This window comes from Chrysemys picta, chromosome 2 (genome assembly GCF_011386835.1).
Source record: "Chrysemys picta bellii isolate R12L10 chromosome 2, ASM1138683v2, whole genome shotgun sequence".
In the NCBI taxonomy this organism is placed as follows: domain Eukaryota; kingdom Metazoa; phylum Chordata; order Testudines; family Emydidae; genus Chrysemys; species Chrysemys picta.
This window is the reverse complement of record NC_088792.1, coordinates 163,308,143-163,326,037: the sequence shown is the minus strand read 5'-3', so window position 1 is coordinate 163,326,037 and position 17,895 is coordinate 163,308,143. Positions and strand designations below refer to the sequence as shown.

Sequence of the window (17,895 nt, the reverse complement as noted above, 5' to 3'; positions counted from 1 at the left end):
CAGGGTACACATGCCCTATAGTGGTGTAATTTCTCTTACTTCCACACCAAATCTCTGATGCTGATACACTGCAGTGCTACTGTTTTACTACAACATTTTCTTTGGTGCAGACATTTTCTTTTGCTGGAAATAGACCAATCGCCGAGCATGAAAAGTACTGCCTTGCAGCAAGCCAGGCAAGTCTCTGCGTTACAAAACCACCACAGATATGTTAACAGGCAAAGTGACAGTTGGCCTTTAGAGGCTGATATATCCTGTGCATATCAGAATGAAATTTATGATGCAAGTTCACCAGCGCTGCTACCCACGATGAGGTCCCCCACAGCTGAGTGAGCTCTCAGGAACTCATTCATATCAGATTTAATAGAGACCACGTGTAGTAACGAACTCAGCAGCCCCAAAAGAAGGTCACTTCAGAGAGCAGTCTCTCATCTGCTGCTCTCCCTCAACTCCAGTGCCAGCCACGCTGCACAACAAGGATGCAAATTCTTTCAGGGGCCCTGGCAGTATGAATTTCTGTTGGACCAAACACACACTATGTGGTAATTAAGAAAACTGAAGGAAAATAACAGTGGTTGCTCCCTAAAGAGTAGGAATCATTTATGTAAGAGTAATATTCCTGGGGGCTCCAGGCATGGCCTTTATAGAGTATATTTATTTGACAGGCTTCTTACTTCTGAACCAGTCTATAATACTTTAAATATGCTTTCTCAAGCAAACCTCCATTTCTCTGGCATGTTTATAATTGGTAGTTAAAGCCATTGGTATAACCCAACCCTGCAGTTTACGACTGAATCGAGCGCTGTAGCAATTTTCATTTAGTCTAAAATATATATAATTTATAAGTGAAGTTCCTTCTGAAATGGGGAAGACTGCTCCCTCAGCATTGCTTCATCTGAGTTTAATTTATAAATCATGAATCAGCAGGAGCAGAGATCTGCTGGGTCTTTTTCCAACTACAGTAACCAAAGCTGATTCCATATCCCACCCCACCCCAAGATCCAGACAGTCGAAATTCCAAGCAAATAAAGGTGTTACATACAATCCCAACTTGCCTGGTCAACAGAGCCACGATATTAGCCACATGACTCTCTGTCAAGGGATTTAAGCAAGCAACATTTCCTACCGTTTATTGTTCCCTGTGCTGTTTTCACCTACACGGCCCACCTTACAGTCTTTCTGGTGGATGCTGTTCCAGCTAATCTGCCTTGGCCCTGTACCACACGAGCACTGCACAAGCACTAATGAAGTTGTAGGACAAGATGCACAGAAAGACTAAGTGACTCATCCAAGGCAACAAAGAATCTGGACCGGGGCAGAGGTAGGATTTGAACCCAGGACTCTCACACCTCAGCTAGTGCCTTAACCACAAGGCAGTCTTCCTCTGGGAAGAGAGTCTCAATGTTTCCGAACCGGGGCTGCCTGCTGGCAAACACAGTGGCCACCTTGTGCTCAGCACTAGTTCACACCCACCCTTGGACACTAGTACCTGCTATATTAAGGCGGGGAGTGTGGATACTGGCCAGGATACTAGAGTTCCCCTCCACTCTTTTCTAAAAGTCCCCTAGTATATTTAACATTCATTTGGCAGCCCATGGAAATTAGCAGAAGGGACCTTGGTTGGACAGTGACTGCTCCTGGCACTGCACAGCAGGGACAGCACTGGGCGTGAGCCAAAGTTCTGGCATGAGGACTTGAACCCACAACCTTACGTCCTAGAGGCAGGTGAATACAACTGAAGGGAACAGACACTGAAGACAGACATGGGGGATCTGAGTCTCTACCCGCTTGCTCTCTGGACAGTCAGTTACACCCATGCAGAATGGGTGTGCAGCACTACCAAACCTCCAAGGTGGAGTCGATATGGGGCAAAGGACTCCCAGGGGACAAAGAAGCGGAGATATCAGGCCTTGAAACAACAACCCTGCAGCCAGCCCCACAGGAAGAGGAGCAGCCTACGGACTCTGCACTTGGAGACCCTGCCCTCTAAGGGAGGTGTCAATTCCACTTGGAGGAGACACACCCACGCTAGCTTTAATCAAGTTAATGGGCTAAAAACCGAAGGCTAGCTGCTGTGATGCAAGCAGTGGGAGGGGCCAGCTTCCCCAGGGAAAAGCCCATCTGAGACCACAGGAACATACAGGGGATGCCAGCCTGTCCCGGGGCTCATACCACTGGGGCTACACAGTTATACTTAGTGCACCAGCTCAACTGGCGCTGCTGCAGGTAGGTGTACTGGAGCTGGAATTGATGGCTCCAGTTTGAAGCACAGACAGACCCGAGGCTACGTCTACATTGGCGCTGGGGGTGCGATTCCCAGCTCACGTGGATGGACAGGCGTTAGCTCTCAAGCTAGCCCACTAAAAACAGCAGCGAAGCCAGGGAAGCAGCGAGGGCTGCCAATCCTCCAGGATTGTTCTGGAGTCTCCAGGAATTCAAGATATAATCTTTAATTAAAGATTATATGTCATGTGATGAAACCTCCAGGAATTCATCCAGCCAGAACTGGCGACCCGAGTCGCAGCAAGTGGCAGCATGGGCTAGTGCCAAGGACAAACCCACCAGAACCCGGTGGGTACATTCTCAGCACAGCTAGTAGCCCGGGCCACCACTGCCCACGCTACCCTAGCTTCACTGCACTAGCTCGGTGAGAGAGCGGGAGCTGGTACCACTCCCCAAGCGCCAAACACAGACAGACCCACGTTTACCCAGGAGAGTCCCACTCAGTTGGGCACGGCTTTGAATCAGCAGCTCATTCAAGTCCCCACGGAAACGTCACAGGAGAGATGTGTAGGAAAAAAGGCACCCTCTACTGAAGCTCTTTGGGACCAGGACTGTCTCTCACTAGCTGTGGGCATCCAGCACAATGGGGCCTGACCTCATCTGGGGCCCTGACCTCATCTGGGGCCCTGTAGCCACTCCTGTACTGCACATTAAAGAACCACAACACAACTCCCGAGTCTCAGCGAGAGCCGTGTTGCGCAGAGGGCGATGTTTACATGACACCTTGTTGCTGAATATTATTTACTTAAACTGATTACAAAGTTGATAAAACACATCGTTATGCATGTGAACCAGGTTCAATCGGACGCTGAACAAGACTGGCACTCTGAGCAATGAAATAGATTTAAAATGCTGTCATCCAGCTGGGAAGTTTCATTTGCAAATAGCTCATGGCTGGGGCATAAGGCCCGATCCGGACTGCGTACTGGTTGCCCTTACTAAAAGCTTCCGGGTTCTGTGGCTTTGCATTCTTCCTCATTATTGAAATATCCTCCTTTCTGCCTAGCAACCCTGCTGGCCTATGTGATGTCATTTTACAAGGAAATGCAGACCTCTTTGCTACACTGAGAGACCTGTCACAGTAGAGTTGGCAGGAATCAGAGGATCCATTTGGCGGGCAATTCCACAACTTCAAATTTTCGAAACAAAGCAAAAAAAACCAACCATTTCCCAGGAAACAAATTTCTGAAAAAAATAATTAATTTCAGGTCATTTTGTTCCGATTTCCAACTTTTTAAAACGTCGACTTTTTTAATACTATTAAAAAAAAAAACCAATGAGTTTAATTTTGAAAAGTTTCGAAATTAAAAAACAAACAAACAAACAAACAAACAAAAAACACCCTGAAATGTTCTATTTCCCAAAATGCCAAGAAGGGAGATTCTGACATTATTGCAATGTTTAGTTCTGGGTTTTTTCTAAACAAAATTTCATCAAAATCTATAGGTTTTTCAGAATGTTTTGATTTAAACAAAAAGGACATTTTTGGTTGACAAACATTTTGAAGAACAATATCCTCACCAGTTCTACCCAGCAGTAGTATAGAGCAGATAACTCTGGACTCCTACAAACGGCTGTACTGGGCAGGCCATTAGCTTATTTCTAGGTCTATTTCACCTCCTCCCACAGCTGAACAGTTCTGAGACACCACCCTCATATTACCTTGGATATATAGGTCAGCTGCAAAGATCCGACAGCTCCTGACCCGAGAGCCAGATTCTGCAAAACAGTCAAGAATGTTAAGAGTTAAAAGATAAACAGTCACAAACCAGGTGAGCTAGACTAGCACTTTACACTTTGTTTATGGAGGGGCACCTTAATAGTTCTGTCCTCACCAATGGTCTCTATACGTCAGCATTTTACCATGCTGTGAGACCCATCACTATGCCTCAGCAAGGCAGTAAAGGGTGCACTAGTTGGTGTGTAGTTTATTGCATGGGGAAAGTTGTTCTGTTCTTTAACATTAGTCAAGAGGCCAGAGATCATGGCACTGGGCATAGATTATAAATGAAAATAAAATAAAATTTGCTCTGAGCTGCATTTACAAAAGCCACGCAATGAATGCTAGTCCAAATGGTGACTTATGCTAGTGCACACAGAAGAGATTCCTACAGCTCACCTTTTATTCTTATTATTTTAATCACTGTAGTAAATGCCACGACCACTCCCGGAGCTGCCAGCCACAACAGATACAAAACTCCAGACACCTGGCTACTGGGTGAGCATATTCTGCATGACCCCATTTCTAGGATGACAGATATTTTAATCATTTTTGTTACTGTCTTTACACCAAGATATGAACTGGAATGGGGACCTAATAATGTCTCACACTGACATAGTGCTTTATCATCTCTTCAGGGGTTAATTATATAAAATATCATTGGTGTGGTGTAAGAGAACATAGTATACACAGAGAAACTGATTTGTTGCAGTTTCCTCTTGCAAAGACTCAGCCATAGGAAAGTCTAACAACATACATGGCAGAAAGCATCCTGCATCATTTCATTTCTGAAGCCCCAATTCAGCAAAGCAGATGCTTAACTTTACGTATGTGCTTAAGCCCACTCCTATTCAGCAAAACACTTAAGCAGGGGCTTAACTTTGAGCACACACGTCTCATTGAAGTTAGAGGGACTTGAGGCGTGTGCTTAAGTGCTCTGCTGGATTGGGGCCTGAAAGTGGATGCAGCTCATACAAAACATTATGCAGATTATACTATTTAGCAAAATGAGAAAGAGGAAGATAACAACTGCTCCCCACACCCCGCCCCCATTCGATACAGCTAGCAGCAGGCATTGCTGGCTGATACTGACTCATCAGAATAGCTCTGCATTCTAACCACAGCTATGAACTGCCCTAGGAGTAACATCTGGGAGAGTGACCAATCACTGCACCGCTATGGGTCAGAGCCAACCTAGAAAAGAAACTGCTACCCCACATTCCACCCCCAGCTTTGGACCTGCGGCTGGTTCACCACCATGGAGCCGAACAGGTCACTGGCTGAGACCAGAAGATATTCTCGTTTTATTTGTCTTGGATTCAAAGTCTAAAAGGGTGTGGAGGGGGAATTCAGGAACATTTCTGACACACACTCATACGTACTGATAACAGAAACCATTCAGTCACATTCCAGCTTCCCTCAGCAAGAAAGCATGGCCCAGGCAGTGACCCATCCCACTTGGAAATGAAGGACTGCTTCCAGCTGCACTCAGGCTGAATGCTGCTTCAATTAAGTGACCCAGCACCAGCTTCCCAACAGAGGCCTGATCCAACACTCTGAAGCCAATGAGAGTCTTTCCACAGATTTCAATGGGCTTTGGATCGGGCCCCAGAAGTGGGAAATTCAACCTCAGAGCAGGAAAAGGATATGAGTGAGCACCAGACTTAAAAAAAAAAAAAAAAAGAAAAAAAGAGAGAGACCACCCTCTGTATTTCTTACTGAGCACGGTACAATATATTCACCTCATGTTGTGGCAAGATAGAATATGAAAAAGCACAATAGAATCTGCTATCCCTACCACCAGATCCTTCCTTAGACACTCTTTCCATCCGATAAAGGCATCTCTTCTATGCAACTTAAAGCATCAAGGAAAATTAGTGGTGCGAGATAACATTACGGGACACAGCTTCCCCAGAAACAGGCATCAGACAATCTGACACAAATGGACATCCAAATGGCGACTTTCCATTATGATACCCGTGAGATTAATGATGGGATGTTTTATGCCAAAACAACCCAATGATTGAACTGCAGAGAGGATTTCACCTCGCCAAGATCCTGATATTTGCAGTGTTGTTGTAGCCACGCTGGTCCCAGGATCCTAGAGACACAAGGTGGGTGAGGTAGTGTCTTTTACTGGACTCACTTCTCTTGGTGAAAGAGACAAGAGTTACACAGAGCTGAAGAACTACAGCTTGAAAGCTTGTCTCTCTCACCAACAGAAGTTGTTCCAATAAAAGGTATTACCTCACCCACCTTGTCTCTCTAGGATCCTGGTAGACTGTTACATGGCAGTTTTAACATCAGAACGGGAAATAAATCATTCCAGATTGCTAAGAAGGACAGGGTTCCAGGCACAAGGAAACCAACATTTTCCAGCACTGAAGTTGCTGTTTCTGCTCGTCTTAACTAGTGAGCGAAGCTGGTGTAATCAAAAATAGGGGGAGAGAAAAATGTGAAGCCAATTAAAAAATGTGATCTCCGTTTTTGGGATTTCAATAGCATATCTGTCTAAATAAAGCCTGTTTACTCCAATCATTAGAGTCCGAACACAAGCAGCACTGCTAAGGTGTCCAAGGTAACTGGAAAAAAAGATACGCGTGAAAAAGCCAGCTCTAGCTGTGAAACCCCAGCACTGAACTCTTGTAACAAATGCATCTTAAGAGTGGGAGGGGCAGATGCAGCACAAATCAGGAAGCAGAAGCTCTTTGAGCTGTGAAGTATGAAAGCCATGCAGATCTGCAATGCTCCACAGAGTGCATTCTGGGACCTCACCTGGGGGTTATCCATATACCACAGAAGACAGTTGGCCTGGGTGTCCAAGATGAAATATCTTCGCAGAAACTTGCCGCAGGTCTCATTTTCTTCGATGTCTAGAAACCCACAGATACGATTCTGTCGATCCACATAAGGCATCCCGGGCTTCTTGTAGCATCACCCTAGAAAACACAAATGCCTGCGGTGAAGCCAGGGCACTCCCAGCCCTACCCTAAGCCATGGCGATGAAGTGTTCTTTCCCTGTTCTAGGCTGACTTCATATTCACACACACATCACTGTCCCTTTCCCTGTCTAGAGCTGGGGTGACAGTACAGTCACTAGGTTTGGGCATGCAGGCTAAAGCAGCCGAGCGTGAGGAAGAAGATGGCTGGATTGGGTCACATTTGACACACAGACATTCTGTTCCACTTTCACATTTAACTGGCCATTAGCATGTTGGTCCTGCTGCACATAAATGGAAACATTTGTGCAAATTCCACCTCCTTGAGGTTGCGCATCATTTCACAGCCCAAATGTCATGAAATTGAACAACAGATACCGGGTATTTAGCTTGGTCTAGAGCAGGGGCGGCTCCAGGCACCAGCGCAGCAAGCGTGTGCCTTGGGCGGCAAGCCGCGGGGGCGGCGTGCCGGTCACCGTGAGCGCGGCAGTCAGGCAACCCTCGGCGGCAATGTGGGACCGGCAGATCACCCGCAGAAACGCTGCCAAATCCGCGTGACAAGTGCCGCCGAAGGCCGCCTCATTGCCGTGCTTGGGGCGGCAAAAAACATAGAGCTGCCCCTGGTCTAGAGACTGAGCTTCTCACTGCAGGATGGTTGAAGTAGGAAGTAGAAGATTTAGGCCTCAATCCTGGCAGGCTCCCACACCCGCGCAGAATGCGGTTGGATTCAATGGAGCTCCCAGCAGGGTTTCAGCGGCATGGTCAGCTGCAGGATTGAGGTCTTGGATTGTATTCAAACTGTTATCCAAACATCCTGGTGCTTCTGCTAGGAACGTGACAGAGCCAAACCCCACCCCACCTTTGCATGTTTCTGCTACTAGCAGACAGACCACCAGACTGAGGAATTCAAGGTCATGGCGAGACAAAGACACCCAGCACTACAATTCTGGACACATTCAGAAGCTGGGTAAATAAAACAGACGAGAGTGACCAAAATAGCTCAGCTGGGGAACTGCAGGAGTTGGGAGAGCAGGGAGTTTCCAGGAACTACAGATGGACTCAATCACTACAAGCTACTCAATAGCTCGCTAGCCCAACAGCACTATCACAAGAAGACTCAGAACACTTCACTGTTCCCCCCCTTGTCACAGCACAAGGGCCACCTGGATGGTCACAGAGCAGCAGCAGGCGCAAGGGAAACAACGGCCCCAGGACGGAGCAAGACATCATCCCCCACAACAGAGCAGCAGTTGGTGATGCAGGGAGGCCTAGGACCCTACCCCCATTCCACTCCAGAGGCGTCTAGGAGACAGCAAACTCAAAAGCCAGCAGCCCTTGGCCAAAACAAACCCCCCAAAAAATAATTACGAACAGGTGAACAGCCATGAGTGCTTTATGGCAGGAAAAGCCCAAGTCACTCGGCCCCTGAGAACTGCAAAGCCTGGAATCAAAGTGAGAGAGAGCACACACGCACGCACGCACGCACGCACACAAACCCACCAAGGAATGGAAAACAAACTGCAACTCCTGCAGAAAGTATGTATAGTGGGGATGCAGAATCAGCAATGATCAGTCCTCTCTGGGTAAAAACATGTCACTAAATGTACACAAGCTGCAAACACCTTCCAACATTACCCTTGTTACTCAGGGCCCAGCATCTGCCACCTAGCCTCAGGGATTCACGTGTCCTACAGGAACATTGTTCTGCAAAGGGACAGAGCCTGGCTGAACAAGGAGACCTCAACAGCTGCAGTTTGAGCAGGAACAAACTGTCCCTTTGGAGAAGTTGAGAGTTTTTCGATCAGAACAATAAGAATCTGGGAAGATTTGGCCCTATGGAGAAAGAACCTCCCTCCCTGCTGGCCAAGAGCTCAGATACCACAGAGACAGACACCTGAGAAAGTCAGCGAGAGAAGAACAAGATGCCAGGTTTGACAGTGTGATGGTTAGCACCTGGCGACTGGTCTCTACTAGCACCCCCAACTGGTGTTAGTGCAAGGGAGGAAGATTTGGGACCTGGCTCTTGGTCACCTTGCAACATCGTCATTTACAATAAGGGCGAAGTGGGAGCAAAACCCCACCATTCTAGAGTGGCAGCGCTTCACACTCAATTTGCAGGATGTTAACGACTGGGGCAATGGAAAATCAGGTCCTTTAACGTGGAGCTCACTACAGATGTGGACTATGAGACTGATTCTCTACTGTCTTGCACACTGTTGTCATTTACACGTATGCACAGTCAGCACAAAACACTAACACTCTGACCCACTTTGCACTGGACCATGTCCCAACACAAAGTGCAGAGCAGTGGAGAATCAGGTGCTGTATGTAGGTAGCTGGAAAGGCACCATATCTCAGAAATGCCTTGGGCAAGAAGCCTCTTAATTATTGTGACTCTTGGTGGATAGAATGGGAGGTGACCTATATCACATAGATGGACGAGTTACAAATATACCACAGGTGGAGTTTGGCTGTGAGCTACCAGGAGTGTGAAAGGCAGCCCGTGTAAGCGCCTCCCAAACAGGCAGTACAAATAAAGGTCTTCTGCAGATAAGGAGAAAATATGATTTTTTTACTTTAAAAATTGCGATGGGTGGTCTCCTGGGGCCCCCTGTAGAAACGTATTGTCCAGTAGTTAAACAGGCAGATGGGACAGAGAATAAAATGTCTGCTGTCATCGGCTCATATTTTCAGCATCAGCGTTTGGAGCCATGTATCACATTCAGAAGCAGGGTGGGAAGTGACCAGGGAGGCTTGACTGGCCTGGAAGCAGCACCCAGCAGAGCCAGGGGGCTGTTTTGACAAAGGTCACCTCTTAGTAAACTCCTATTGATTTAGGGGAATTCTGAGCAGTCTTACTCTGAGGAGACCAAAGGCTGGAGGGCAAAGTGTGGGTACTCTGTCTTGCCATCACGGGTGAGAGACAGAGAGAAGGCAACAGAGAGAAAATTATGAAGACCTTTGGATGTCATTAGAATCAGATTAGCCATTTGGCCCAGACAGAATAAAGGATACTGTGAAATAGATTTGGAATCAATGTTAATTATTAATATATTAAGCCATTGCCCCTAGACACATGACAATGCATATCATACCAGAGCACTGTCAAATACAAACACTGGGCCCAGGCCAAAGCAGTAGGACAGCACTGGCTTTCCCAGGCTCTGCTGACACGGGGAAGCTGTTCCAGTTTAAGTAAAGGTATGATTTTAAACAGATATAGTTAAAGCAGCACAAATCCCTGTGTGGATACTTATTTTGTTTCAGAGCACACTGATTTGGTTCAGTTTAAACCAATTCCTGACTGACTTTAGATCAACAGAAATAAGAGTGTCCACACAGGAGTTTGAACCAATTTAAAACCACACCTTCAGTTCAACCCGGTGTGACTGTGTGGGTAGACTGGGCTTCAGAAATGTTGCTGCTAATAAAAAGACAGGTCATGGTGTTTCAGAAGCGGAGGAAAAAGAACAGAGACACAATTGGGTGAGGAAGCTGGGGAGATATCTGGCCCATCTATTACACCAGGAACAAGCTCAGTGCCCAGTTCTGCCAGCTTTACTCATGCTGACTCCACAAGCCACCCCATTGAAATGAATGTGACCACTCATGAAGTATGGTGCTGAGCAAGGGGGCAGGTTAGGCCCAAAATGCAAGAGCTGATTAGCCAGGTGCTATTGAGTTGCAGAGCATGTATATTAGCAATACGCTGCTTCTCAGGTGTGTACAACGTTGTTCAGTAAGGCCATTCCCTGACGCGTACAGACAAGTGACATTCCCATAGGTCATGGGGCCCTTACAACGGTACAGTTACAACTCAGCAGCACCTGTGAGCAGTAGCCAAATTCTACTTGGAAGTGACCATTACAAAGATGCAAATTATTTTATGAATCTCAGTCTTTAGTCAAGGCCCTTAAACCACAGAGTTTATATAAAGTGTAAAGAAACCGACTTTGCTAACAGAGATAAAGGGCAGCCATATCACGGTACTAACAGGCGATAACAGATTAACTAAACTCTAGCAGCAGGCACTTCTGGGCTGCAGAACGCCTTTCGCTGCGGTGGTATGAGAAAGGCTGGTCAGAAATGCTGCAGCTTCTTATGGTTTTGCTCTGCCTCAATTAACACGAGGTTGATCAAGAATATTCAGATGCTCAGCTCCTTCTGCACAGGAAAAGGTGACAGTGACCAACCTTAGATTGCACTTTGAGATACAAAAATCAGTGGGCAGAGGAGATAATGATCACGCTGAACTTTAAGTTCTAGAATGTACTCTTTTTTAGCATGCTATAGGGAGGCAATCATCATGCACACCCCTCACTCTGGTTACAGTGATCCATTTTCCAGTATACTGCAGGACAGAGGTTGCAATGATCCATCTGTCTCCTTAGAACCATCAACAGTTTCTCTTTCCCATAAACTCAAAATAAGAATAGCATCTGGAGTTCCACTAGGTGGGGTTTTTCCCATCTTCCAGCTCCAGAAATCCAGCCGGAGTCAAAAAGAGTTTTCCCAACAGAGTTTAGTCTTGTTACAATACTCAGCACTTATGTAGCACCTGACACCGTCAAAGCACTGTACAAATTAGTCAACTGGCTGTACAGTTAGATGCATTCTGGGTAGTTTACACCTTCACATTTCTCATCCGACATTGTTCATTGCTGGAGAGAGAACACTAGACTGAACATACCATTGACCTGTTCTACTGTAGCATTTCCTACCACATGCATATTTGCATAGAAATACTGTTACCTACCATGAGCTCACAGCCCAGAAACAGGTTCAAGACATGCTAATGAGGGAAGAATCACAGGATGAGGATAGCAGAGTCAATGATGATTTGAAGGCTTCTTAATTCATGGCTAGAATGTTTGCCTGAAACTCAGTAACCAATTATTTCTGTTCATCAATTATTAGAACAAATAGCTGACAATCACTGGAGCAACCACACAAGCTGGAACAGATGATACATATTTATATTTTCTGTATCCTACAATAGTGGAAGACAGTACCATTTGAGACAAAAAGAACTGACTGCAAAAAGGGGAAAAAACTCAGTTGTGCTTACGCTTTACAACTAGTTAACATAATTTAGAACTGCTAATGACTCCCTGAAGGCCTAGCAATCAGAAGAGCATGTCCTGTTATAACTTTAGATTACATGCATTATAAATTATGAACAGGATAATGATACTGAACACTTCAAGTCACAGTTTATGGGAGAAGTTTGCATCTGATTTCTGGAAGCCAGTCTGAAATCCAACACTGATTTAAAGCATTTCCCAAGCCTTGCAGTGGAATTAGGCCCTTAGGATCTCATTACTGGTTCCAATTTATGTCAACACACCGCAGAATTAAGTTCTCTTGGTTTCTAGGATTCTTTCCATCTATTGCCTTTTCAGCACAGTTAGATGAGCAAAATATTCATAAATTCACCCTCTTAAAAACAAAAACAAAAAACACACCAAAAAATAACTGAACCAGGCAAGGGTTGTGTTGCTGTGATCACACCAGCAAAGAAGTTACTCGAAAAGATTTCCAGCACAAGACAACCAACCTTGTGGAAGGGTATCGCACTGCTCCCTGAATAAAACAGCTTCACCAGGAGTTATACAATGGAAAGGGAATCATTCAAATCACATTCAAACTCAATGACTCATAGACTTTAAGGTCAGAAGGGACTATTATGATCATCTAGTCTGACCTCCTGCACAACGCAGGCCACAGAATCTCACCCACCCAATCCTGTATCAAACCTATGTCTGAGCCACTGAAGTCCTCAAATCGTGGTTTAAAGACTTCAAGGTGCAGAGAATCCTCCAGCACGTGAGCCGTGCCCCACCCTGCAGAGGAAGGCGAAAAACCCCCAGGGCCTCTGCCAATCTGCCCTGGAGGAAAATTCCTTCTGGACCCCAAATATGGCGATCAGCTAAACCCTGAGCATGTGGGCAAGACTCACCAGCCAGACACCCAGGAAAGAATTCTCTGTAATAACTCAAATCCCACCGCATCTAACATAGCTCAGTGGTTTGCGCATTGGCCTGCTAAATCCAGGGTTATGAGTTCAATCCTTGAGGGGGCCACTTAGGGATCTGGGGCAAAAATCAGTACTTGGTCATGCTAATGAAGGCAGGGGGCTGGACTCGATAACCTTTCAAGGTCCCTTCCAGTTCTATGAGATACGTATATCTCCATAATTTAAACATCCCATCACAGGCCATGAGGCATATTTACCGCTAATAGTCAAAGATCAATTAATTGCCAAAAGTAGGCTATCCCATCATACCATCCCTCCCATAAACTTATCAAGCTTAGTCTTGAAGCCAGATATGTCTTTTGCCCCCACTGCTCCCCTTGGAAGGCTGTTCCAGAACTTCACTCCTCTGATGGTTAGAAACCTTCGTCTAATTTCAAGTCTAAACTTCCCGATGGCCAGTTTATATCCATTTGTTCTTGTGTCCACATTGGTACGGAGCTTAAATAATTCCTCTCCCTCCCTGGTATTTATCCCTCTGATATATTTATAGAGAGTAATCATATCTCCCCTCAGCCTTCTTTTGGTTAGGCTAAACAAGTCAAGCTCTTTGAGTCTCCTTTCATAAGACATGTTTTCCAGACTTGATTCCTCAGATCATCCTAGTAGCCCTTCTCTGTACCTGTTCCAGTTTGAATTCATCCTCCTTAAACATGGGAGACCAAAACTGCCCACAATATTCCAGATGAGGTCTCACCAGTGCCTTGTATAATGGTACTAACACCTCCTTATCTCTACTGGAAATACCTCGCCTGAGGCATCCCAAGACTGCATTAGCTTTTTTCACGGCCATATCACATTGGCGGCTCATAATCATCCTGTGATCAACCAATACTGCGAGGTCCTTCTCCTCATCTGTTACTTCCAACTGATGAGTCCCCAGCTTATAACAAAAATTCTTGTTATTAATCCCTAAATACATGTCCTTGCACTTTTCACTATTAAATTGATCCTATTATTATTACTCCAGTTTACAAGGTCATCCAGGTCTTCCTGTATGATATCCTGGTCCTTCTCTGTATTGGCAATATCTCCCAGCTTTGTGTCATCTGCAAACTTTATTAGCACACTCTCACTTTTTGTGCCAAGGTCAGTAATAAAAAGATTAAATAAGATTGGTCCCAAACCGATCCCTGAGGAACTCCACTAGTAACCTCCCTCCAGCCTGACAGTTCACCTTTCAGTATGACCCATTGTAGTCTCCCCTTAACCAGTTCCTTATCCACCTTTCAGTTTTCATATTGATCCCCATCTTTTCCAATTTAACTAATAATTCCCCATGTGGAACCGTATCAAATGCCTTACTGAAATCGAGGTAAATTAGATCCCCTGTATTTCCTTTGCCTAAAATAATCTTGCATTCTCAAAGAAGGAGATCAGGTTGGTTTGGCATGATCTACCTTTTGTAAAACCATGTTGTATTTGTCCCAATTACCATTGACCTCAATGTCCTTAACTACTTTCTCCTTCAAAATTTTTTCCAAGACCTTGCATACTACAGATGTCAAGCTAACAGGCCTGTAGTTACCCAGATCACTTTTTTTTCCTTTCTGACCTGTGATGCTGCAAGGGGGCAGAGTTCCCAGGAACTGAATTCCAAAATCTCAGTTATCAAAGAGAGGGCTGCTGCTCCCTAGTTTTGTCCTGAGATGCAAAGTTACAGGGTTCCTTCACTTTTTCCTCCTGCTTCAGCAGCACTGAACAGCAGCATTATCAATGCAACTCTTAGAGCAAAAAGCATATTAAGAAAAAATAAATCTTCAAACTCAATGTTCCTAAAATTATAGTGAAAAGTAGCCATTAGATAAATTAGGATGTGTCTATATGTACATTAGAGAGACAAGGTGGGGGAGGTAATATCTTTTATTGCACCAACTTTTGTTAGTGAAAGGCAAGCTTTTGAGTTTACACAGAGCTCTTATTCAGAATCTCAAGAGCTTGTCTCTCTCTCCAACAGAAGTTGGTCCAATAAAATATATTACCTCCCCCACCTTCTCTCTCTAATATCCTGGGACATGGCTACAACAACACTGCATACATGTGGATATACAGAAAAAATAATCCAAATTAATTAAGGGTGTGAATTTGAAGTGAATTAGTTAAACCACATTAAATCCCTGTGGGAATACCATGATTCAGAATTAAAGTGGCCTTCACTTCCTCAATTAAACTAAACCAAATTAAAGCAACTTTCATTCTGAACAACACCATCCACACAGGGATTTAATTCAGTATAACTAATCCACTTCAAATTCACACTGTTAGTTAATTTGGATTAACTTTCTGGATGTCCCCATGTAGCCAAGCCCTTAGATGGTCCAGTATGACACAGCTAGGTCAGTCTAGGGCACAGTACAGGAGATAACACTGCAAGGGACCACAGAGTTTAGTATTTTGCAAGTGGAAGAGTCATATGGGGTGCAATTGGTTACAATAAATGGGTATTCTGCTGGCACCAGACAGTGTGAGAGCCTCCGCACTTGGTATCCTTGAAAATAATGGGAACCAAGATACATTTAAATTAGACCCACTCCAAGGAAACAGCATCACTGTCAACATAGATCTACCTTTCTAATTATTTGTACTGGGCTTAGAATCATAGAATAGTAGGGTTGGAAAAGACCTCAGGAGATCATCCAATCCCCTGCTCAAAGCAAGACCAACACCAACTAAATCATCCCAGCCAAGGCTTTGTCAAGCCGGGCCTTAAAAACCTCTAAGGATGGAGATTCCACCTTAGAGATGGCTTGTCACCTTGGTACCTGGATCTACGGCATAGCCAATGCTTTTCTTAATACAACTGAGACACAGTCTCCCTCTCTGAGGAGTTTAAATTTGAGATGTCACGGGGCTACTTTAGCTCCACTGCTGTCTTGGGCCACCAAATTATATCCACTCTTCCACAAAGCGTCAACAGTTCCCAGTGCACCACCTAGTACACAGTTATTAAAACATCCTACGCTATGATGAATGATCGTTTAGCCCTTTTGTGACATTACCACATCTGCAAACTCCACTTCCTTTTACCTATGCTAACTAAAGAGAGCTCACAAAATTCTCCCCATTAACTCATAGAATGCTGGCAGTTTGCAGAGGAAGGGCAGGTGAATGGGAGAACAGATGTAAATATTGTGTGCAATAGGTTCAGCAATAAAACTCATGTTAATTCCAAACATTTGTCTTTATTAAACAATTAACCAGCTCAAAGGAAGGCCTGAAAGTAGTGAGGTTAAACTATGTAATTACAGCATGGTTCTGTTCATAAAAGAACTTGATCTAGTGAAACTAACCAGGAGACTGGGATTCTGGACCGGAGATCTAATCCTGCCTTTCCCATTGACCATATATTAGTCACTTAGGCCCAAAATTTTGGGTGCCAACAATCTGAGACACACAAAAGTCAGTGGACACTATTGAAAATGTGGGCTTTAACCTCTCTGCGTCAGTTTTCCAACTTGTAAATATTCTGCGCTGGGAAGGTTGGGGTGAAACACAACAAAGTGTTATTGATTATGAATCATGAAACTGCAGAGGCCTTTCGCTATGGATTCAGGCTACGGCTCCAGGGGCTACTAAGAAAAGGTTCTTGCACTATTCCAAGACTGACAAACCAACCCCATCCTGACTTTTCCCTTTTGGGATAGCACCCCAAGCGAACACTGACGGCTTCCTAAGTATACAAGGTAGCAACATACTGAAAGGAGACTAAGACACATACTGTCTGTAACTCCCTCAGTGCTAATGGAAGTCAGGCACTTGAAATCCTTTCTATCTGCCGGACCCAAAGTCCTCTGAAATCAAGGGAAGACTAATTGGTACCAATGAGCTGTCCTTCCGACCCAAGGCAGGAATACAGTGTGCAGCATAGGGATCAGAACAGATCACATGGTTGAATTAAAACCTTCACAATTCTCTTACATGGTCTTCTCTGACCACGCATGAACATATGTCTTAAGACGCTAAACCCCTCTTGAATTCCAGTACATGCCCAGGCACGGTTCCCTATTGAAACTCAGGGCCGCATAGGGTGCCCTTTGCAAGCTCCCTGAAGGATGCCTGGGCATAAAAAGCCCTTTGTGGTCTTCAGCGACCCATGTGCACAGCGACAAACTCTTCTAAGAATCAGCTCAAACTGCGCAGAGTATCAAAGGGACTTTGTGGGGGCGCCATAGACATACCCCCAGCGGGAGCTCTTGGCACGCAGAGTTATTCCAGCCTCTCTCCGACTTGAGCCGGGCGTTGCTCCATAAAAACACCTGGGGAGGGAACCGCTGCGGCTCCGCAATGCCCCGCTGCCCGGGACGCGGACGGGCAGCTCCGGGCAGGCAGCGCCGCGCGCCCCAGGGATGTTCTGTACCCAGGGGCAGGCGCTGAGTTCCGACCCCACAACACCCAGCCCATTGCACCCCCCGTCTCCGCCCCCTTCCCGGGGTGCCCCCAAACCCTCACCCCTGCCCAGGGCAGCTCCCTACCGGCGCGTCGCCTCCACCCACCCTCCCCGGGGGACGCTTCTGCGCCCCTCCCGGCCCCCCGGGGCGCTCCCCACTCACCCAGCGGCGTCTGCGGGCTGCCCCGGGGCATGGCCAGCCGGGCGCTGCTCCGGCGCCTCGGTCACATCGGGAGCTGGGGGCGTGTGGCTCCGGCGCCTCGTTTTTTCCGGGTTAATTTACGTTTCGCGTTAGCAGCAAACCCAACCCCGGATGTGAGTGCAGGGGCAGGGAGCCGGCTGGGTGCGCTCAGGGTGCAGCGGGGACCGGCTGGGGAGGGTGCTACAGACCGGCCCCCGCTCTGGGGGGCAGACCCAGACGTCCTAGCCGAGCCCTCTGCCTGCAGCCCGCATCGCCAGCCCGCGGGGGGACGGGGGTGAATTTTACAAATAAATTCTCACCCCTGAGGGGGAAAGTGTAGATTTGCACCAA

At 46.1% G+C, this 17,895-nt stretch overlaps 1 protein-coding gene across 2 annotated transcripts in view; it reads right to left on the bottom strand.

Moving 5' to 3' along the window:
- The window catches only part of PLEKHA2 (pleckstrin homology domain containing A2), a 53,961-nt gene extending 36,288 nt beyond the window's left edge, over nt 1-17,673 (bottom strand). The window contains exons 1-3 of one of the 2 annotated variants that reach the window (XM_005286493.5): nt 17,527-17,673; nt 6,779-6,942; nt 3,946-4,002 (exon numbers count right to left, since the gene is read on the bottom strand). In XM_005286493.5, the coding sequence (XP_005286550.1) occupies nt 3,946-4,002; nt 6,779-6,919 (198 nt within the window). In that variant the 5' untranslated portion in view covers nt 6,920-6,942; nt 17,527-17,673. Of the gene's footprint in view, nt 1-3,945; nt 4,003-6,778; nt 6,943-17,154; nt 17,271-17,526 lie in introns of those variants that run through there. The other variant, XM_005286495.5, reaches the window with a different exon arrangement.
- Nucleotides 17,674-17,895: the final 222 nt, after the last annotated feature.